General features: G+C 33.1%; 1 protein-coding gene across 1 annotated transcript; it reads right to left on the bottom strand.

Moving 5' to 3' along the window:
* Positions 1–3,441: 3,441 nt before the first annotated feature.
* Positions 3,442–6,155, bottom strand: LOC113741744 (protein NRT1/ PTR FAMILY 2.11-like). The gene is made up of 4 exons (XM_027269353.2): positions 5,862–6,155; positions 5,565–5,782; positions 4,827–5,383; positions 3,442–4,725 (listed from the first exon to the last, which is right to left on the bottom strand). The coding sequence occupies exons 1-4, from the start codon at positions 5,995–5,997 to the stop codon at positions 3,819–3,821; spliced, it is 1,818 nt and encodes a 605-aa protein (XP_027125154.1). The 5' UTR covers positions 5,998–6,155; the 3' UTR covers positions 3,442–3,818.
* Positions 6,156–23,661: the final 17,506 nt, after the last annotated feature.

Raw genomic sequence — 23,661 nt, 5'->3', positions numbered from 1 at the left:
GGAGACAGTTGTTGAGATTTTGGGTGGCATTGTGTCCCGGTGCTGAAATTTGTTCTTTTGATTAACTAGTGGCACCACTCTCATTTCGTTAGACTTGTTGTTTTGGTGCATTGTTGGGAGCTGTGCTCTGGTATTGTGGGGTACTTTCTGCGTCTGTTTGTTGAATTGGAAGGCTACTGTGTCCCTTCCTTTGCTTATTGCTGATCGATTGTGCCTAATTGACTTGCTTGGAGTACATTGGTTGGGGTACATCTTTGGAGCATTTGTTGCACTTTTGGACTGCATTGATTTTGAAATTGACTACATTGGGACCGCAAGTGCTTATTGATTTCCATTGCTATAAGTGTTGGGGTATTTGTATGTCCTCTGGGTAGTTGAATTGTGCATTTTATTCGTTGGGTTGGCTTTAAAATTGTTATTGTTTTGAACTTTCGGCTTCCATTATTTGTTAGCAATTGTAGTCTCTTGTTGCTTAGAGTGATATCTAGAGTCCATGGTGAAGCCACGAATAGCACCAGCTCCAGATGCGAGTTGATCCACAATTTCCACCTGAACCGCCCCTATTTTGATGATTTCAGGGAAGTACCGTTGCCCCTCTCCTTCCTTCTGCTTTTACATTATCACATTAAGGGTAATGTGTGAATTAGGTGTGGGGGGGGATCGTTGTGATGCTAGTATTTTTGTTTTTAGTTTCTAGGGGCTTTTCCTTTATTTTTAGTTAGTTTTTGCCTATATTTCATTTATTTTCTTTTCTTTTTCTTTCTAGTGATCAGTTTTATATGAATACTAAGTTTTGATGCTGGATTGTTGTCTCTAATTTTGCTATTGCCAAGTTTTAGTAATAAAAGGGTATCAAGTTGATGTGGTTGAGTTCAAGAACATCTCTTTGGTGAATATCAATAATTGCTTAACTTTTCCAATTTTTTGTTAACTTTTCTAGGTATAGGGAATGATTGTTGGCATTTTTCATATGAATTGGTTCAGTTATTAATTTTAGTTCTCCATGTTTAGAAATTTGAGGCTGACTGCTGTGTTTCTTGTGTTGTTTTTAGATATCGTGCTATATGGTTGTAAATAAGAGTTGACTGTACTCCGCTAGTGGTTACTACTGAGTAACCGGGGATTTTCATTTAAAGTGTCGATTCTCGCGTCAAAAGGTAGTAGTTACTATGAGTGCGTGGTCCCGTAGCGATTGGAGCTGAGTAACCGGGCTCCTCCATCTGGCAAATGTTGGAGTTCGCGTCAAAAGGCTCTAAGGGCTATAGACCAAGTCTTTTGTTACTAAAAAAAACAAAAAAAATAAAAAAAACAAAAAACAGAAGCAAAAAAAAAAAAAAGAAGTAAAGTAAAGATTGTGTTAGTATGTGAATAAGTCAGCTTGCCGGTTTGTGATCTTAATGTCGAGATTTTGGTTAATAATTGGACCGTTTGCTGATAAATGTGAGCAACCATTCCGTTTTCTTAGATTAGTTTGCTTTAAATTGGAGGAGTTGGTGGTTTAGAGGCTAATCGGGGTGATTTTTCTTGGATCTTGACCTGTGATGCTTGATATTTGTTTTTCTTGGGTATCTTGGCAATACGGTAGTTGGAGCAATAGCCATTGTCGAATTTTTGGTGTTCAATTGCTTTTCTCATACTTGAGGGCAAGCATGATTTAGGTGTGGGGGGAATTGATAGGGTATTAATTGTTAGTTATTTTATTATTAATTTTCCCTTTGTCCTTGTCAAATAGTATTTTAAATTGTTGATATATACTTATATTTGGTATTTGGACCTATCTACAGGAAAGGGATTTGAAAAGTGCTAAAAAATGGGGACTTGCTGAAGGAAATTGCCCCACACGTAAAAGAGTCCAAAAAGCCTCACAAAACTGGCCTGCATGAAGCTACAGACGGATGGCATTTCCTTTTTGCTGATTAGGAGTTGAAGTCTTTAAGGAGCAAGAGGAAACAAAAAGAGAAAAATTCAGCTGGAGTTTACTTGTGGGAATTGGACTCTCAATTTGTGCGGGGACCACAGAGAGAAGAAAGGCATTAGTCATGTGAATTGAAAGGAAACAAACGTGCAGAAGGTTGTTTTTGTTCCTTATTCGTGGGGACCACTGGATAGATAGCTTTAGTCATTTCCTTTTGGCTATATAAGGACAATCGTAAGAAAGGCTACGGAGAGTTTTTTAGCATAGTTTAGTTCTATTCTTTCTTGGTTCCTTTGATGGCCTGGACCTCAGTTAAATTACGTAGAGATTTTCTCATGAGGCGTGGCTAAGTTTTTCATGTAGTCGAAGGCTAACTTGAAGACTCGATTCCAAATATCTGTGAGATCGAATTAATTTTATTTATTTCTTTTATTCATTGGTATTTGTACGTTTCCTGATTTAATTGCTTATGTTTGTTATGTTATTTGAATGTCAAGGACCCGATATTCGAATTAACCTGATGATCTAATGCCAAATTAATTGATTGAATCCGTAATTGTTTAATTGATTAATACTAGTGGTGACTAGCGTGATTGGTTTCATGTTAGGGAAACGTATGATCTAATTTAAACAAACCCTCGTAGCGTGTTTGTTGGTTAGGGTTGGGTTTTTCTAATTATTAATGTAATCGAGTAATTAAATCCTACGGTCGTACCTAGGGTTATTTCTTGGTTAGAGAAATAGTTAATGGTCGTACCTTAGCTATCGAGAAATTAAGGAAAGACTGGTTGTTCATCGCGTGTATGACAACTATAACCAATCTATTAATGAGTAATTGAATTATCTTTGCATCGATAATCAGTTGAATGGACCGTGTCTGAAAAGTTGCACCTTTGGCTAGAGTCGTATTGGTTATTGATTATTTTCTATTTATTTCTTTTAGTTGTTTCATTAGTTAGTTAATTAGTAATTTTATATTTTCCAAAAATCCCTCATGCACTGAACTTTAGAAGAAACGAATTATCCCCAGTCCCTGTGGATTCGACCCTACTCACCGCTATATACAAAATCTGTATTTTTCTCGAGTAGGTAATTATTATTGTACAGGCTCGACATTCTGTCATTATGCTTCCAAAATTCTTGGGATTTAACTTTTAAGTGTTCATCTCTGTATATATTACTCTTGTAAGATCTTTATTGACCCAAAATTCGGAGTTACTAGAGAAACAAGCATCAACCTGTTGTAGATTCAATCATAGACAAAGAACAAATATGCATATCTTGTGCTTGGTTAGGTCACTTTTTTGCATCAACATGGCTAATATTTAAGTGCAAAACCTACCAACAATTTTTTTTTTTGGTGACAAGTTAATGTTTTGTTATTATAGGTGTTTGCCATAGTTCTAGAAACACCTTATCTAAGTACCTGCTATTTTAATTTTGAGCTAATTTGCACTTCTTTTTAATAAAACTATGATATGCAACTCCATCAAAGGTTAAACTAATAATGCTAAAATAGGGGAAGGTTTGCCAAATTATTTTGATTTATCAACTTTGAGGATCATCATGATGAAGTAATATACGGTGACTTTTCCAGCTGAGAGTTGTGAATGGATTGCTGCTACCTTAGAAGCAGAGGCAACATTTGAAAAACAATGAGCTCCAGAAATTGACTACCCTTTTGAGTCCTTCCTCCCCCACCCCCCCACACCACAACAACAAAAAAAAAAAAAAAGAGAGACTATTCTTAGTACATTAGCCATTCTGTCCCCTCTTAAACCCTTGTTTTCTTTTGTAATTATTATTCTTAGTTAAACTGTTGTGTTTAGGTGGGCACATGGGGAGGAGTAAGTAGCTGCTTCTTGAGACCACATATGACATCAATCAGATTGCAGAAATTGGATTAAACCATATGTGCTCTGGAGCTTAAATCTTCCATGGCAACATCACCATTACTGCTCTTGCCTTGTGTTCCTTTGTACTTGTACCACTTAGCACAAATTAGAAAGTATCCTAGATTGAGAACTTCCAAAGCAGTAACCAGGTAATAGAAGTAATCCAATCTTCCCTTGTTGAGATCTTCAGCCAACCAGTCTATTCCGGATGCATTTCTGGTCTCTTTGTGGACTATTGATATCATGAAGCTGCTAAAATAACTACATATTGCAACACCACAAAACAAAAATGACCCTCCAAAACTTCTCATGCTCTCGGGGAACTGCTTATAGAAAAATTCAACTTGAGCAACGATGGTAAATGCTTCTGAAAGCCCTGCTAGTGCCATTTGAGGGATTAACCAAAAAGCACTCAAGGAAGAAATGTTGCCTTTTTGCGCTACGACTCCTATGGTTGACTTAGTAAGAGCCACAGTTCTTCTCCAGTTTTCCACTAGAGCAGATACCACCATGGTAGCCACTGCAATTACCATGCCAACACCCATCTTTTGGAGGACAGTTATACCGTCTTCTTTCTTGGTGATTTTACGAAGATACGGAACAATGATCCTATCATATATTGGAATCCATGCTGTGAGGCTCAACATCTGAAAAATTGTGTAAGATGCTGCTGGGATTTTGAAGCTGGTATTTCCAAGGCGTCTATCAGCTTGCATGGCCTGGAAAACTGCATAAGTCTGCATCAAGTTCAGCACTATATAGTATATAATTCCAGCAATCCATATGGGAACCACACTGACTATGCATTTCACTTCTTCCACCTGCTGGATGCTGCAAAGCCTCCATGGATTGTGTGCTGAACCATCCGCGTTGATATGATCTTCAGGGGTTATGATTGCTGCTTTGTTCAGGAACCTGAATTAGTATTTCCACTCAATTAGTTTTAGTTTGAAACTATGCTTCAAGTTTTAACACACAAAAGATTAATCAGAATTTGAGTGTCTTAAAGTCAATACCTGAACTGATCTGTGTAAGGAAGCTTAGAGTTGATTGAATTGGGAGACATGAAATCAAAGAGAGACTTCTGTGGTTGATCCGGCAAAGCCAATTTCCTCTTTTTGCTTGCAGCAACAATCACTTGTACCACGCTAGTCAAGGGACTGCCCTGTGGCAGTACCATCACATATATTCTCGTACCCACGAAGAAGACAGTGCAGGATAAGAACATCATGAATGCAGGAATTGCCAATCCGATAGCCCAACTGATATTGGATTGCACGTAGACAATGATTGTCAAGGATACCATCACGGCAAATGTAAAGGTGAAATAATACCAATTGAAGAAACTATTGGTTCCCTTTCTACCGGACTCTGTATTGGGATTAAACTGGTCTGCACCAAAGGCCAAATTACATGGTCTTATGCCACTAGCTCCAATCACTAGGAATCCGAATCCACTCAACAGGAAAGTTAGTTGCCCTGCCGTCGGTCCAACACATTTGCTGCTGTCTGTTCCGCAAGGAGAGGGATGCAACTGAGGAATCGCTGCAGTTAGCGTCAATATGAGCATTCCCTGTGTTTCAGAAAGGGAATCAAAACCAAGGATCAGATTCTAGTTCTCCAACAAATTATCTTCAATCAGGTTCTTATTTGCATTCAGATATAAAATAAAAAAGTTTCATAGAGAACCCAAAATTTTCTTTTCCAGTTAGTTGGGAAACACTAAGAAGTAAGATCAATGGTAGAAATTTTACCAAGACGGAAGCTACTGAAGCAAAGCCTATAGTGTTGTATCGGCCGAAGTAAGTGTCTGAGAAGAAAGCTCCAATCAAGGTACCAAAATTGCAGGTACCATAGAAGATGTTAATGAGATTTGTTGCACCAATAGTACTCATGTTAAAGACAGTCGTCAGATACACCAACATATTGGATATAGTTCCGACTGTTCCCAGCTTCTCGAACGTTTCATTTCCTGCAAAGCTCACATGCTTAATACCGTTGCTGACAAAGTTCGCAAAATTCTATGTACAAGTCACGTATAAATTTGTTACCTATGATGAAAGGCATAGCTTTGATTCCTCTGTACTTGACTTCATCCTTCTTGACACCAGTATCGACTTTATCCTTCTTGACACAAGTATCTTTCTCCTTCAACTTAGTATCATCCATTGGTGACTTGATTCCCATTTTTTTTTTCTGGAATCTGCCTTTTACTTGTACTAAAAATTTGGTGTTCTTTTGCTTTCCAAACTCTATAGTGGTCAAAGCGATTATGGAGCTAGGATGGGAGCTAAAACTTCCACGAGCTTCGCAATCTCTTTGGAGGTAACCTTCTAACCGGAGAGTAATATCTACCAACTAGATAAGAGAACAACTTAAGTTCTCCATTGAATGCCAAGTGTCAGTGTGTTATTGGAGGAAGCAGTTTTTTTTTTTTTTTGAATTTTGGGGTATAAGGAGTGAGAAATGTCTATTTGAGACTTGGTATCCAAATTCAAAGGCTTAATAGTTCCTTACTATTTAGGGGCTAATTGGTAACAATGGTTTAATTATTTTCATTTGGTTCTTTTGTTTGGTTTTTAATTGGTGGGAAAGGTTTATTGAATCCTTCTATGAAAACTAACTTTTTAAATAGTTGCTAACTATTTAGGATTATTTTTGTACATTCGAAATTATTTCTTTTATAATTTTCTGGTCAAATGCAAATAATTGTAGATTATTTGTGGGCTCCTTTATCACATGCAAATAGGTTAGAACTGATGTTGCTGTGTCATACCCGTTAGTATAACTCATGTAAGTTAGTCAAGACCACCTTAATGGTCTTATTAGTCAGTGAAGTTCCTTATCCTTCATAAGTCAGTCTTGTTAGTATAGCCAGAACTTCCTTCCCCTTTCTTTCCGTGGGATAGGTATCTATGAGCTTGCAAAATCTTCACTTTTCTACCAATTCCTCCAGCAACTAATTGTCCTTCCTTTTGATTGCAATCCAGAAAATCCTCCACATGCACGTGAAATTTTCTTTTGCCCCAAAAATCAGCTCAGTGAAATTTCTTCTCCCCCAAAATCTATGAGCCTGCAAAATCTTCAGTTTTCTACCAATTCCTCCAACAACTAATTGTACTTCCTTTCGATTGCAACCCAAAAAATCCTCCACATGCACGTGAAGTTTTCTTTTGCCCCAAAAATCAGTTCAGTGAAATTTCTTTTCCCCCAAAATCAGCTCACTTTAGGGATGACTGCTGTACCAATTTATCATGTATGGTACAGCTTTCAAAACCTTGACTTCATCCTTCTCGACACCACTATCATTCTCCTTCAACTTAGTATCATCCATTGGTGATTTGATTCCCTTTTTTTTTTTTTGTCGGAATCTGCCTTTTACTTGTACTAAAAATTTGGTGTTCTTTTGCTTTACAAACTCTATAGTGGTCAAAGCGATTATGAAGCTAGGAAGGGAGCTAAAACTTCCACGAGCTTCACAATCTCTGTGGAGGTAACCACCTAACCGGAGAGTAGTATCAATATATGTGGAATCACTATCATATTATGTGTCAGCAGACGTCCTAATGGACAAGCACATAAATGTGGTGTCCAATTTCCATGTTTCCAGCCTGATAATTGGTTAGGGACAAAAATCATCTCTCTTTCATTGTCATTAGTTTCGCAAATGAAAATGCACATGCATGCATTGTAGATATGGCCGCATGAGCAGTACCACATTTAATGGCCTTTTTAGGTGTTTACCATAATTGTAGAAACATCTTCTTTTGACTTTTTGACTTACATTTACCTGCTTGTAAAATCTTTACGATTAATCGTTCCAACTTGAATTCTATATCTTTAGAAGATGTGACTTCCTCATCTTAAAAGAAGCATTAAAGAGATTAATCTATTCAATACTGACTACGTATTAAACCCGCTAATACATACAATCCTAGTGCAGAAAAAATTTACCAAATCTTTAACCTAATTTATAACTTTAATTCATTTTGTTCTAATTGAGCAAGGATCTATATTCGATCAAAGGTTAAACTAATTAATAATGTCATGGTCAGGGAAGGTTTATCAAATAACATAATATATAAACTTTTTTTTAGGTAACATAATATATAAACTTAGAGGATTGTTTTCCCTCTCCTCTCACAACAAAATTCGTAAAAAAAAACTTTGAGGATTTTTTTCATTAAATAATAAACCATAATGAAGCAGGGTATGTTTTTTTAGAGCCGAAGATCAATAATGTGATTATTCCAAAATATACGGGTATATGTCGAAAATTGATTTGCCTACACATCTTAAACAGAAGGGATAATTTCAGAAATCTCCCTTGAGGTTTCTGACTATTTCGCTTGCCTGCCTTCAAGTTCTAAATATTACACTAACTTTCCTTGAGATTTATTATCTTGTAACCTTTAGATCCAACCAACAATTAAAAAGTGATCTTAGGAGAAAGAAGATAATATGATTTCACCATTGCCCCTCATCTACTAAATTGTTTAATTAATCTAATTCTAATCTAAACATTAAAGAAAATGCTAGAATTTGTTGTTTTTTATTCTGGATTAAATCACATGTGGCATAAAAATAGTATATCATTTTATATATTTCATTTAATATAAAATTCAAATTGCTCTTTCAGTTATAAATTCATTGTCAAACAAGATCAACAATAAATAATCAAAATAGTCTGTAACCAAAATATTACAAATAGCAAACTTTAATATCATAAAAATCTTAACAACTAATTTTAATATTGACAAGAATATTTATGATGTTAAAGTTTGTTCTATGTAATATTTTGGTTGCAAATTTTTTTTATTATTTGTTATTGGTCATGTTTGCCAATGGGCATGTAACTGGAAAGAGTAATTTTGATCTTATATTAAGTCAAAAAAATATGAATGATACACTATATTTTAATACTATATGTGATTTGATCCCTAATGATAAAATTTGTTTATCAAATTTTAGTGTTTTTTTTAATGTGTGGGTTGGTATTAAATTAATTAAAGTAGATGAGGGGTTCGGTGGAATCATGTTATCATCTCTCTCCTAATATCACTTTTTAATTATTGATTGGACCTAAATGTTACAAAATAATTAACCTTACGGGAGGTTAGTATAATTTTAAAAACCTAGAAGTAGGCAAGTTAAATAGTCAGAAACCTCAAGGAGGTTTCTGAAATTATCTCTAAACAAAATTCTTGAAGTTGGAGCCCTGTGCACCTCTTACAATTTCATGCAAAAATTAAATATGCGATAATTCAATTACAAAAAAAAAATAACACTACAAATTAAGTCAAGGATTCCTCGAGTAACAATCTTTGGCCTATGTCAAGCAAACTATTTATTATGTGTTTGAATAAAAATAAAATGAGATTCTTATCAGGAAAACCTGCTGTTCCCATCACTGTCATAATGCCGGGGGTGGATCAGAATATCTTTTCTAAACGCAAGTATTTATTTCTCTACAATGATAAGTTTAATCATTGCAGCTGTTTCCTCACGAGTCAAAAGTTCAGTTCATATTCACGTCTATTCCACTGACTAGCTTGACAATGTGTGTTCATTTTCTATTTTGGCACCAGTCGACATGTCATTTTACAAAGAAATAATGGAGCAGATGACGAGGCATTAATGGGATGGGCTCAATATCGAAACAGACAAGTGGTACTTTGAAACATCAAGTGGCATTTCTTACATATTTCACTGCATAATAATGTGTCAATTTAACAAGTAATGACAAACAAAATAAAATTAGATCATCTCTGTTCTTAGAACGAGGTTCCAGCGTTTCTGGCTGTTGCCAACTTGCCGTCGCTGCTTCTTTTTCCATTACTCTACGGGGAAAAGTGTTAGGTTTATGAGTAAAGGATTACATCCCACATTGGTTCGAGAGATAAAGAAAGAACGGTTAATATGTAAGTAAGGGTGTAAGACCTAATGGCTTAAATTTTTTGGTCAGAGTTGGATTCCTAATTTATATATTAGGTTTTTTGGTGGACTCTCTCGAAATATTTCTACCTATCAAATTGGTATCAGAGTTTCAGATTGTGAGACTAGACTACTCATTGGCAAGTGGATTTTTCTCGGAATTGGACCGGTGAAAATTCTCTTCTTGATGGTGGACCGAAGTGCCAAGGAGTTTAGTTGGTGTTGGATCAGGTGTGCCATGAGTTTGGTAGGGGATCCGGTTGGTGTTAGATGAAGGAGCCAAAGGCTGTTAGGAGTCCAGAATACAGTTTGGACATTGAAGAAGAGTGGGTCCATATTTGAGCAAAGATGTGACCTTAAGTGATAAAATGGACTTGCATTGAGTATTAAAGTGGATTTGAAGAAGAGCTTGTAAATTTGGATTTAATGTGAGGGGTCACTCATGAAAGGGGAGATTTGTTATATTCATGAGTAAAGGATTATATTCGACATTGGTTCGAGAGATAGAGAAAGAACGGTTAATATGTAAGTAAGGGTCCAAGACTTAATAGTTTAAGTTTTTGAGTCATAGTTGGGTTCCTGACTTACATATTGGACTCTTTGATGAAATCTCTCGAGGTGTTTCTCCCTGTCAAAAAGTACAAATAAAACTTTCGTAAATTACTTCAAACATAGGTAACACAAGTATATATATAAAATATAATTCAGAATCTTCCTAGTCCACCAAACCAAATTATTTTGTTCAAAACCAACAATCATCTGGGTGAATTCTTAGTTTATGATGGAAAAAAAAAAGAATTCTACAACGAGGGCGGTTCTTGGAGTGTGTTCTGCAAATAGGGGTTTTCGCATTCCGGAAATGCGAGCTCACTGAGAGCTGGCGCCAAGACAAGGCTACGTTACAGTCTTCGTCGGCTTGGCGTGGCATAGGTACAGGTGCTGGTGGATGTAGTCGCATTGTCTCTTTGACAATGGCCTGTAGGTAGACTAAATTCTTGATATCAGATTCTTCTACCCATCTCTCTTTACCAACAAAAGAGTCAATCTCTTCCTGGGCTTTTTGCAAAACGTGCCTATGGTTCAGTAGCAGGGAGATAACCCAGCTCAACGCCCTTGATGTGGTACTAGTTCCTGCTACAATAAGCACATGCAAGCAAAAAAATAATAATAATAATAATGAAAAGTAACAAATAGAACTATGCATGTGTACTTTTTTCCCCATTTAAATGTATTATAATAAAATAACGTATTTCCAACCGTACAATTACCAATTTTTTTTATTATAAAAGAATTATGCATGTATAGTAAATTATATTAAGTTTGAATTTCATTTTAAATTTCGTAAATTTCATTTTAAATTTTTTTCCTAACAAGTTTGAATTTAATTTTCTGAAAGTCATTCTTATAAATGCGAAATCTAACAAAAAAGTTAAATACAATTTTTGGAGGACAAATTTATCAAATGCGAGCTATTTGCAAAATTTTAAATATTTGCAAAATTTAAAAAAAAACATTTAGGAGCTCGCATTTAGCTCTTACTATTTTCTGGAAAAAATTCTCTAGCTCGGACATCCATTCATGATAGTCAGCTTCGTTTCTTTGCTTTGCCTGCCCGCTATTTCTGAAAGAAATAGAGTCAAGTGTAATTTTTTTTTCTTTTTGGAAGATTTGCAGTTCAAGAAAACTAACATTGAAGTCTCTGATGCCTCCAGTGCGGGCCCCCTAACGCTTTTGCTGCTAACAGGGGCCTAGCCATCTTCTGAGCTAGCCTTTCCAGTTCATGACGATTGGTGCTAATCAGGGAAGTGGAATTCATTCTCTGACCCACGAGCTCCTTTCTTTTTTTACGAATATCGAGGCTGCTAGAGAGCTCTGGGGGAGCTAGTAAAAAAAATTAAATTAGAGCTCGCATTTGCGGAATGCGAGCTCAATAAGTAGAGCTCGCATTTCGCGAATGCGAGCTCTATTCTAACCTCGCATTCCACGAATGCGAAGACCCCCGGACGGAATCCATTACTAAAATCACCCCTTTTGTAGAATTTTTTTAAAATTCATCACAAAATTAGAAATTTCTCACAATCATCTTCCTTTTTACAATGGTTGTAATTACACCGTCAGATAACATGTGCATAGACATCTTATTTTTGTAGAATATCACAGAAAGGAAAATTTCTTGTTTAATCCGCTCGAAGCTTGGACTTCTGTAATATGGATTTTCTTTTTGGGGCGGGACCTAACAGTACAAATTAGTAGTCTAAGAAAAATAAGCTTTTTCTAGGTTTTATTAGGCTTCTAATATTAGCATATCAAATTTTCCTAGATAAAGATATCATGATGGATGATGAACACCTATTTTTTTGTTCCGAAAAATGCATAATTACGAGAAAAGAGATGGTGGTAATTAGAAAAATATTGACTTCAGTCTTGGCTAAACAAAGCTACCAGGAAACTATCTAATATAGTAATGGACAATGTTATAGTGCCTATAGTTATAGTAACAATATTAGGGTGACCTACTATTGTAGGTTTCTATTAACTTTAGCGACACATCAAGTTTTTTAGCGTCTTTTAAATATTGTATTAAAATAATTAATATTAACATTAGTAAGTTTTTAATTAAAACTAGTAAGTATATGTCTAAAATAGTAATTTTCAGTCAGAAATAAAAATTTACACTTTGAGTAATGTAATTAACTTATAATTTGACAAAAGTTATTTTTGTTTAAATTAAACTTACTAATACTAAAAGTAAAAAATTTGCATCTTTAAGTAAAAAATCACTTATTTCCTGAAACGTTTTCGGGTATAGCCTGTCTCTTTAAATTACTTGCCTTCTTCATATTTGCTTCTCAGTTCTCATGGTACAATTGAATTCCATGGCAAAAGTTTCCACTTTGGTCCACACAATCTCTTGGTTACGATTGAATAAATTTCCTCCCTCCAAAATTTTCATCTTTAGTCTACACTTTTCTTCTTTTCTTCCTCATCGATCTCGGTTGCTACCATATGCAGACACAACAAATTGCCAAAGAACATATGAAAAATAGCAGTGACGAGGTTAGACCATAATGTTCTCTTGAATTATCTGCCCACACATATACTGTGTAAATATCTATCCACACAGATCAGCATTTCGTGAATCAGTAGGACTCATACATCGCAGCAAATGAGCAAAGTGGTAGACGATAAGGACTGTATGGTCAAAAAGATAACAAAAGAATTCACGTTACGGTTAAATATTACTTTGCACCCTGTGAACGTATTCAGATTCCCACTTTGGTCTCTATACTTCAGAGTGAGACAATTTAGTCCTTAACTTTATAAAATATGTTTTGCTTAAATAAAATTGTTGTTGGAAATGTGATACAAAAATTAAAGTGGGACAAATTTCATATTTTAGAGATTAAAGTTTGATAGATTTTATTTAAGTGGGCTAGATTACTTTAGGGACTAATTTGTCCCACTTTTAAGTTTATGGATAGATGTGAGAATTCGGGTATAATGGAAGGATATAAAATCAAATTAACCATAAACTTTAGGCTTTTTTTGTGTTCGTTTTTCATTTTTTCCTTTGGGAGAACAAGAAATATACTTTATTCCTTATCGGGAAAGGGTTGAGTTGGGTGGTTCAAGGAAGATAGTGTAAATGAGAGGTTTTGAATTCAAACCCTCCTACTTACACGAACAAAAAATACTTTATTCCTTGCCATAACATGTCTAACAAATTCCATATTCTATAGGAGGCACTTGCTTCTCTTTGTAGGCTTAAGCTATAATAGATAGTTGGAACTAAACATATCAATGGGTAGAATCTATGTTAGATCTTTTTTATCCAAATTCAAACTCGTTAACTTTAATTAGACCCAAACCCTTATGGGTCTAAAAAGCAAACTTAGATCCGGTCCCTCGTGAATTTGGATATCTAATGTGTATCCGTGGATATTTTTTTGAACATACAACAAAGAATTTAAGTGAAAATATTTTAAAAATATATAGAGTTCAGAAATAATATGAATATTATCCAATTTTTTTTCAAATAATAAAATTAACATTCAAGAAGTTGAATGCAATATAAAGGTAGGATTAAGTGATGTTTTGTTAGGTTAAGAGAGTATCCTTTAATCTAATAGTCATAAAGTCTTACTTTATTTGATCTAATGACCATAGAATATTAGATTAATTTACAAATTTAGTGAAACACACACACTCATGGGTTTGGATAGATTCTGATTCAGACTTGGATTTGGGTATGGATAGTAGAAATTCAGATTGATCACTCTCTTATAGGGTTTGGATCTTATTAAGAAAATTGCAAACAGTTCTGGATATTACTTAAATTTGATTTTTTCTTGGACCATGTTGAGCAGTCGAAGAAGAATATGAGGATAAGTTTCTATTAACTCTTTGTCCTTGACTTTTTCTGATACCCAATTATGAGTGTAAAGAATATTCTGAACTTATCCTTATCCACTCATGAATTCATACTAGTAGCAGATTGCACCCAATTATTTCAAAAACGTTCTTAATACTTGCGTTTATGCTAATGCCAAATGACAACCTTAAAGCTAATAGAATTAACCAATGCGACTTTGTCCATCCATCAGGAGACACTATCTTGGAATCCTTAAAGCTAGTGTGATTATGTAGTTCTCTCTTGGAATTCTTTCTTAGTATGCTCTGGTAACACCACATGATATCACCCCCAAAAAAAAGCCAGAAGAAGTCATAATAATTTTAAGAAAAAAGGAATAACAATTAATATAATTACGTAGTACTGCATAACTGCAGCAGATGCTGGAGTGCTACTGCGTGTGACATTTGAGCATTCAGATTTAGAATGCCCGTGATCAGGGCCTTTGTTAAGTCACATTGTCCCCCAATTATTTTTATGCCTCCCAATTATTTGTATGTAACCAATTGTCTAGCTAGTCTGTGTACAATCAATGATTTTAAATTTCTTCAACAAGATGACAAAATTTATATGACTGAGAAAATACAATTCTTATTCTATTTCATGTAACTTTTAAATACACTTATTCAAGCCAGTGATAACACATCCTCTCTTTTTTTGTTTCATATTTTTGTTAAAAAATGTGCAAGAAGAAGAAGGAGGAGGAGGATTTCATATCACAAATGTTGACATATTTTAAACCAGACATATTTAGAATCTTAAGAGTTTTAGAAATTGATTTATTATTTGGTAACTATATTAGATTTGGTGTCATAGTTGATTTAGAAAATAGAGTTGAGTCATGTTTTGATATTATAATTAGAATAGGATTTGTGATTATATTTCTCTATTTAAGGATTTGGAGTTCTAAGTTTGTAGTTGAGAAAAATTAGTGAATTGAAGCAAAATATTTTCTTTCCTCCTGTGCCTTTCTTATTTGTAAGATTTTAATGTTATTTCCACTGCGTGATTCTTTATGCTAACAAGTGGTATCAAAACCTTAAGTTCAAAAGTTTGATCTTGAAGTATCAATGGTGCATGAAGGGTGTGCAGAATTTGTGATAGAGAAATCTGTGCCAAGGGTACAGAGATTGTGATAAAGTACTCGCATATTGAAAAATTGGACCACAAGCGTTGGTCTTGGAATAGTCATTCATTGATTGGAATTAGGAAAAAGTGACCCTAATTGAACAGAGATCTAAAAAGAGTCCAGAGGGACTTGTTGGTGTTATATAGTGATCAAAGAAAAAAGGTCCTGCTAGATCATTGATTATTACAGTGCTGTTTGATCAAGTCTGAAGCCAGGGAAACCAAGAAATTCAAGCAGAGAAGAAAAATTTTGTGAATGTACGTAAATTGTTTTGAATTGCCATGGAGAGAGAATTTGTCAATCGTGGAAATTATTACCATAAAGAAGATTACGAAAGGTATGATTTATTAGTTAAAAGTTGTGCGGATTGTTAATCAAGAACTATGGTGGCTCTAATTGCGAATGGGTCAATATGGATGACTTTTTGATCGAGGAGAATTAGCAGCAAAATTGTATGCAGATAGTCCACTTCCACGCATAAATATGCAGATGGGTATCAGTTACAATTTGGAGTTCCACTTGAGTTATACTGCATTGGAGGTGACAAAATCAAGAGTTTGGTTTAAAGGAAGCACTGTTGAAATATTTTAACTAAGCATATTTAGAATCTTAATAGTTTTCGAAATTGATTTGTTATTTGATAACTATATTAAATTAGGTGTCACAGTTGGTTTAAGAAATAGAGTTGAGTTATATTTTGATATTATAATTAGAATAGGATTTGTGGTTATATTTCTCTATTTAAGGACTTGGAATCCTAAGTTTGTAGTTAAGGGAAATTAGTAAATTGAAACAAAATATTTTATTTCCTCCCGTACCTTTCTTATTTGTAAGATTTTTAATGTTATTTCCGCTACATGATATTTTGTACTAAAAACAAAGAAAAAGAATATTCTTACAATGTTCTCACGGCACGGCATGATATCACAAGAAAAAAAAAATAAAGCCATGAGAATTGTGAAATTCCAGTGTAGACTAGGGCTCTTAAAAATTGGGAAGTGTCTAAAGCTTGGAATTTCGATCAAGGTATTTTTATTCATTGATCCTGTATAGATAAGGAGTAGAGAGTGTTGTGTATAACCTTTTTTTGTGCTTTTTCCCTGGCTAGAAAATGGTTTTTGGTTTCTTACCAAGGTGTACAAATTTCTTGAATATCAACAAAAAAGCTATGTTTACGTACAAAAAAAAAAATGGAGAGAAAGTCTATGGCTATTTGTACTGTGCTAGTGTTATGAAAAGGACTTAATATATATATTTTTTTACTTGATAGACCTTTTCAGAGAGATTTGGCTGGGCCATTTTCCGATTTTATGATGTGAAGACTAATATCAAATAATTAAATGTGGAGAATATAACATGATCATAATTGAATAATTTCACAAAATTTTCCATTTCCTGTAGAATAATATTTTAGTATAATTTCTAAGACCGGATTACTTCAGTAAGTGCTTCTTTGACATTTGAATATTCAGCGATTGCATCCCCACGATCATCATTCTCGAATCAGGTCCCTATAGTCCATATTTTCTCCATACGCTGTTGGTGATGTTTACAGATCAAAACAATTATTATACGTAAGTAATCTGTTTACAGTCAAATATTTCTGGTTTATTCAACAAGATGACAAAATTTATATGACTTGGGAGTATACAATCCTTGTTCTTTTCCGTGGAACATCATGCGTAGACTTTTTTATCCGGTATCATATTTTTTTTTTCTTTGTGGTTAGGAATGTAAATGAGCCTAATCAAACTAAACACCTTAGTGTTTAAAATTGTTTGATTATTTTAACGAATTTAAAATTTTTTCAAATTAGCTTGTTTAGTTGCCGAACTGAATTTGAATGAGATTTTTATCAAATTTGAGCATTATCGAACATAAAATACTATTCAAATTTAGATTGATTAGTTGGCGAACCAAATTCGAATAAGCCTTTACCAAATCGAACTCCCTTCAAGTATTAACCAGTTTGATTTAGAAGTGGCAGTTTCAATTCATATCCATTTAACCATACATATCCACCTCACTTAAATGTTTTGGATTATTAAACAAATTTAGATGGATATTAACCAGCGGTGGAGCCACATGGAAGTTAGTGGGTTCAATTGACCCACTTAACTTCGAAAAAGTTAGCTTTTAGGCTTAGGAAATTTAGAAAATTTTAAAATTGATCTTATTTGAACCCACTAAATTTTAACAAATTTTCTTTTCTATATATATTGAACCTAAATAATTGAAAATTCATAAATTTTGCCATCACAAGAATTTTGAATTTGTTTCAAGTTATTTATGAAAGTTATTTCAAGAATAAATTCTTCTAAAGTTTTTAAAAACAAGGGAAGATCTTTCTTGAGTGGAGTGGAAAAACTAATTTTTTTCAAACTTCAAAGTTTCCAAAAACAAGAATTTTTGAAATGGACGCTAAACTTTTATTTATAATACGATTCATTCATAATAAGCTATAGATAAATTTCTTAAAAGAAACTCGTAAAAATCAAGTTGATGGTAGTTCACAGATTATTTAAAAGTTTCAATTGCTTACACTGAAAAAGTTGTTTTAACAAAATTAATAATGTATTGATTTTGCAACATTTTCAGAAGATGAGTACTTGTAAGGTACAATTATGAACATTTTGAAGATCTATTATTTTTAGTGCATGACGGAGATGTAAATCAAATTATGCAGGACAATTTTCTACAATATATTAATGAAACTTGCTTTATATATATATATATATATATATATATATATATATATATATATATATATATATATATTTATAATCCTTCTAAATCCATTTTAAAACGTAATGAGAAAACCCACCATTTTTCAGTAGTACTAAATGTTTATTATGATGCTGAGTGAATCTCCCATCTCGCAGTAAGTGATTAAGAAAAAAAAACTTGACAAATAAAAGAAAAACTTTGACATAAAAACCCAGAACTCAGAAGACTGCCCTCGTCCCCAGTTTCAAGCTTTGAAGTCGAATTAAAGCGTTTTAAACGAAACAAAGAGAGGATGAGTAATTTTTTTTAAAAAAAAGAAAAGAAAAGAAAAGAGCTTTACATAAACTTGATTGCTGCCATAGCACCGTCGTGTGAGAGGATGAGATATTTGTTACATCGGACTTGATTTACAAACAAAGGTTTGAATAACTCTAAACAAAGCAAGATACTCATGTCTAAACCATGTATACTTGTATATTTTTTTATTTAATTAATTTTCTTCTTCATATTTATATTTTTGTGTTACTAGAACAACAATTTTAATTGGGAAATAGTTTAGAGATTTAGTATTGCTATGTTTTATGCAATTCATTGCCTTTTTCTAGCAGTATGAAATTCTCCTAAATTAAAATTGTAAGCTCTTAAATTAAAAGTTGCATATACTATACAGGATCTCCAAAATATGAGATTATAAGAGTTTTTATAGCTGACAACATGCAATTTCTTTAGTAGTAGTTTTGGGCAATTTCTTTTTAAGTTATTGTTGCTTTTTAATACGACGAAAAAAAATATCAGCTAAAAGATTGGATCAGATTCAAAGTTGTCAAAAAAGAAAGGTCACCAATTCAACATTTAGTAAGAATAGTGACTAGGGTCAATATTTATAGTTTATATTTTTGTATTTTTACTCATTAAATATAAAAAAAGAAGAATAAGAAGAGAAAAAGGAAAAAAAATAATTATAAATTTCATTCTTTGTATATGCATACCCAATAAAGGAATTTTATTAAAATGGCAAAGCTAATATTATCATTTTAGGTGGACAAGGGAGGTAGATGCAATTTTTAAAATCTTAAGAGAGCTCAATGAAATTGTTAGAAATCTCAAGAGAGGTTTCTAAAATGATCCCTATTTCTAATTGATAAAGTGTCTCCAGCTTTTTTGATATATATTTTAGTAATTATTTTTTCGTTAAAAAATAGAGATGAATTTTGTATCAATCAACGAGATACCTTTTGTTGTTATGTTTTTAAACACTAGTTTTGAGTTAGATGCATTTTGATGATAGATTTGATCCAACGATGAACGCAGGTAAAACTTATTGGTTCGATTTGTTCACTAACCAAATAATTAATTACTTTAACTTTGAATAAAATTGGCCCACAAAGTCAACCTCAAAAAAAAAAAAATGCCAGCGCCAAGGCTGCCACATGACAGCAAGAGGAGGAACATACCGTAATTACCTCTCTTCAATTATGTAGTAGGAAAGGGGCCTTTTTTTTGTAGTCGGCGAAAAATATGTGCATGATTATTAGTTCACTTATTTATCCATTGACTTTTTAAGAATATTTATTAGGTTAATGTTAGGATATGAGAAAATTGTTTGCTAGAATTTATGAAGACCAAGCTCCTGATAATTTGACTATATAGTTCAGTCAATCTTATCCAAGCTTTTCACATTTTACTTCACAAGCACTCCAATTCGTGAGTCCAAGAAGACTATAAATTTTATAAAATTAAAGACGGTTATTTAATCGATACTTTTAGTACACTTAAATAACACCTAATCTAATATGTAAATATACATACTAACAATTATTATTATCTCTCGTAAAATTGTATTTATATACTTTCACTTATTGGCTTTATTTTTAAAAAAAAAAATTAACACTTCAACGACATCTTAAAGGTAAACTAAAAGTAGAAGAGTAGTTGCATTTCATGCACTATAGGTCAGTGTTGTTAAACCTGAATTGGATTGGTCGGTCGACCGATCCAACCATGAACTACCCTCTTTGTCGAGATGATTTGTAGCATAAAACCGATTTGGTCCAAATGTAGTCAAAACCTTCAAAAACTAGTTAAACCAATGACCTGGTTCGACTAGTTGACCTGGTTCTCAAACCTTTTTTTCTTGTTTTTTCTGAACATAATTTGAATAACCTAAATTGTAAAATTTTCACTTATTAATAGAAATAAGAAACTGCCACCCATTTAGTATTAATACGAAAATCACTTGTTTCCCTAAATGATCTTTAATCAAGAAGTTTTCATTTCTATCATTTTATTAATTTAGCATCAGTGATCCTAACTTGCATTAATTTGTCTTCATTTAGTTTTTCAAGTAGTTTTGGAAAATTGACATATTTTAGCCATGCATTTACATTTTTATATATAAATTTTAGGTGTATATTTGATTGCAAGTCTAATATTTTTGGAACATGTTATATGGTTGGTTGAATATAACCAAGAACTTAATTTTAATATTTTTGAAACTTATAAAAATATAAAATAATTATAATATCAAGCTGATGCTAGCAAATTTTTTAGAACGGTCCGATCGATCCGACCAGTTGATCTCTAATCCAATAGTTTAATCAAGTCACTATCCGGTCCGAATTTGACAACATTGCTATAGGTTTTAGTGGAAAGTGGATGTCACCGTCATCTTAGGAAACATGAAACAAGAGTAAAGAACAATGTGATGTCAAAAATTGAAGGAAAAAGAGACGGTTTCAACCAGTAATTAATCAGCAGCAGTTACATATTGGTGACGGTTACAGCAAGTCATATATAAAAGGAATAGGAAAGAAGAAAACAAAAGGATATCCGACTCAAGTGAAGTCTAGGATTTTCTTTTTTTTATGCCACAAGCCCAAAGGACTGGTGGTGTAGAAGGTCAAGAGTTCAATTCTTGCCTCCCACCAATTTATCACTATATGTGGCTGTCTTCAGTGGCTTCTCTAATGGTGATTCAACTCCCATTAGCTCTCCCCCTTCTCCTAAATTAGGATAGACTAACTTATAAAAATGTTACCGTTGCAAAAAAAAAAAAAAAGAAGTGTTCAACTCCCATTAGTTCTCCCCCTTCCCCTAAATTAGGATAGACTAACTTATAATTAAAATGTTACCGTTGCAAAAAAAAAAAAGAAAAAAAGAAGTGAAGTCTAGTTTTTGAGTCACTTTAGGTTGATGTCAGTCCCAAATTTTAGATTAAAGAACGTTCCCTTCCATTTTATGTAACTTGAACCTTTTCCTACATATACGTGATGCAATGATCCGGTTCGACTAGTTGACCTGATTCTCAAACTTTTTTTTCTTGTTTTTCCTAAACATATTTTAAATTAACTAAATTGTAAAATTTTCATTTATTAATAGAAATAAGAAAATGCCACCCACTTAGTATTAACATGAAAATCACTCGCTTCCCTAAATGATCTCTAATCAAGAAGTTTTTATCTCTATCATTTTATTAATTTAGCATCAGTGATCCTAACTTGCATTAATTTATCTTCATTTAGTTTTGGAAAATGGACATATTTTAGTCTTGCATTTACATTTTAATATATAAATTTTAAGTGTATATTTGATTGCAAGTCTAATATTTTTGGAACATTTTGTATAGTTGATTGAATATAACCAAGAACTTAATTTCAATATTTTTGAAACTTATAAAAATATAAAATAATTATGACATCAAGCTGACGTCAACAGATTTTTTAGAATGGTCTGACCGATCCAACTAATTGATCCCTAATCCAATAGTTTAATCAAATCGCTATCCGCTTCGAGTTTAACAACATTGCTATAGGTTTTAGTGGAAAGTGGATGTGACCATCATTTTATGAAACATGAAACAAGAGTAAAGAACAATGTGATGTCAAAAATTGAAGGAAAAAGTAGGGTTGTAATCCAACGAGTTGCTCGTGAGGAGCTCAGTCAAAAACTTGACTCGGATTCGGGTTGACCGAGTTTGAGTTGAGTTCAAGTAGATCGATAAGCCGAGCAAGTCGAATTAAAGTAACCAGGTGCAATGCTCGAAAGCTCATCGGGCCTTATTGAGCTTTTTTAATTTTAAATTTTTTAATAAATTATTATTATGAAATTACCCTTTTGTCTAAAAGAGTGGTTGAATTTACGAAATGTTTCAGGTCGTATGAAAATTGTTAAAGGTCAATAATGTCTTTTCGGTAAAAAATTGTCAATAAAATGAAATTTTCTGACTCGAGCTCGATAAAACTCGTATAGACTCGAATCAATGCGAGTTGAACTCGAGTTCTGTGAGCAATGCATCGAATTCGAACTCGAGTTCCAATAATACTACTCGCTCGAGCTTGAGCTCGAGCATCTTTCGCCATATTCGAGTTTTATTTGACTCGATTACATCCCTATGAAAAAGAGACGGTTTCAACCAGTAAATCAGCTGCAGTTACATATTGGTGTAGGTTACAGCAAGTCTTATATAAAAGGAATAGGAAAGAAGAAAACAAAAGGATATCCAACTTAAGTGAAGTCTAGTTTTTGAGTCACTTTAGGTTCATAGCAGCCTAGATTTTTAGATCAAAGAACGTTCCCTTCCTTTTTATATAACTTGAACCTTTTCCATCCTTCAAAAAAAAAAAAAAATTCCCTACATATAAGTGACGCAATTTCCGTGTCCACCCAAAACACTCGATGCAGAGGACAAGGAACATTTAGTACCAACTACTAGAGTTCCAACAGAATCATCAAAGCCGCTGGACGCCGCTTCCAAATTTATGCTTCCTTGTCATCGTTCTGTTTTTGGCACTTCAACAGTTGTCACAGCAGTCTGCAAAGAATTATACGGACTTGGATCTGTACAAAATTGAAAGTTGTAATTGCATTAATTACTTACCCATACTGGCTTGTGTGCTTTGTGTACTCTAATCCAAGGCTTAAAGAGTTTTATAAAAGGGATAATTTCAGAAACCTCTATTAGGTTTCTAATAGTTTCACTTAACTCCCTTAAAGTTTTAAAAATATCGTTTGCCTCCCTTATTTTTAAATTTTTGTAGCATTCTCGACCCAATTCAAATTATATAATTAAAATACTATGTTTAGGTTAAGAAGGAGAAAATTAATTTCATTCCAAATTTGCCCTTTTGTTGTGGTCCCTTAGTTGTACTAACAAATCAATTTAAAATCCTTTGACATTTGATAACTTGATGGATGTATTTTTTTAATTAAAAAAAGTATAAGTTTGGGGTTGAGAGATACTTTAGCAAATATTATCTATAATTTGAAGACAAAATTTAAAATTGATGAATTATAAATAATTTCAAAAGAATATAAAAACTATTTAAAATATTGTAAAGATGAAAAAATTTCATCTTCTAAACATCTCAAATTAGTTTTAAAATGTAATTAAAAAAAATTTCCCTTTTCTAAATTTTTAAGCTATCAATCTAGATAAATAAAAGTTAAAGATTCTAAACGGTTCAAAAAATTTATTAAATTCAATCAAAATATTTTACATAAAAATAAATACTTTCTGACTTGGTAATCTAAGGGCACATGACAAGTTTATAGATAAATAAATGTGGACCCAATATTGAAGTTTTAAAATCATAGTTGACCCCTAAATTGCAACACTTTTATGGATGAAATCTACCTTTTTATTTAAAAAAAC

The sequence above is a fragment of the Coffea arabica genome, chromosome 4e, assembly GCF_036785885.1.
Source record: "Coffea arabica cultivar ET-39 chromosome 4e, Coffea Arabica ET-39 HiFi, whole genome shotgun sequence".
Lineage (NCBI taxonomy): Eukaryota > Viridiplantae > Streptophyta > Magnoliopsida > Gentianales > Rubiaceae > Coffea > Coffea arabica.
This window is presented reverse-complemented; position numbering and strand designations above follow the sequence as displayed.

What these genes read in the sequence shown, in the direction of transcription:
- LOC113741744 (XM_027269353.2), bottom strand. Translation starts at nt 5,997, where the DNA reads ATGGGAATCAAGTCACCAATGGATGATACTAAGTTGAAGGAGAAAGAT. An exon ending in CTTCAGTAGCTTCCGTCTTG is followed by an intron (nt 5,384 to 5,564) that starts GTAAAATTTCTA and finishes TCTGAAACACAG; the next exon opens with GGAATGCTCATATTGACGCT. An exon ending in CCTTACACAGATCAGTTCAG is followed by an intron (nt 4,726 to 4,826) that starts GTATTGACTTTA and finishes ATACTAATTCAG; the next exon opens with GTTCCTGAACAAAGCAGCAA.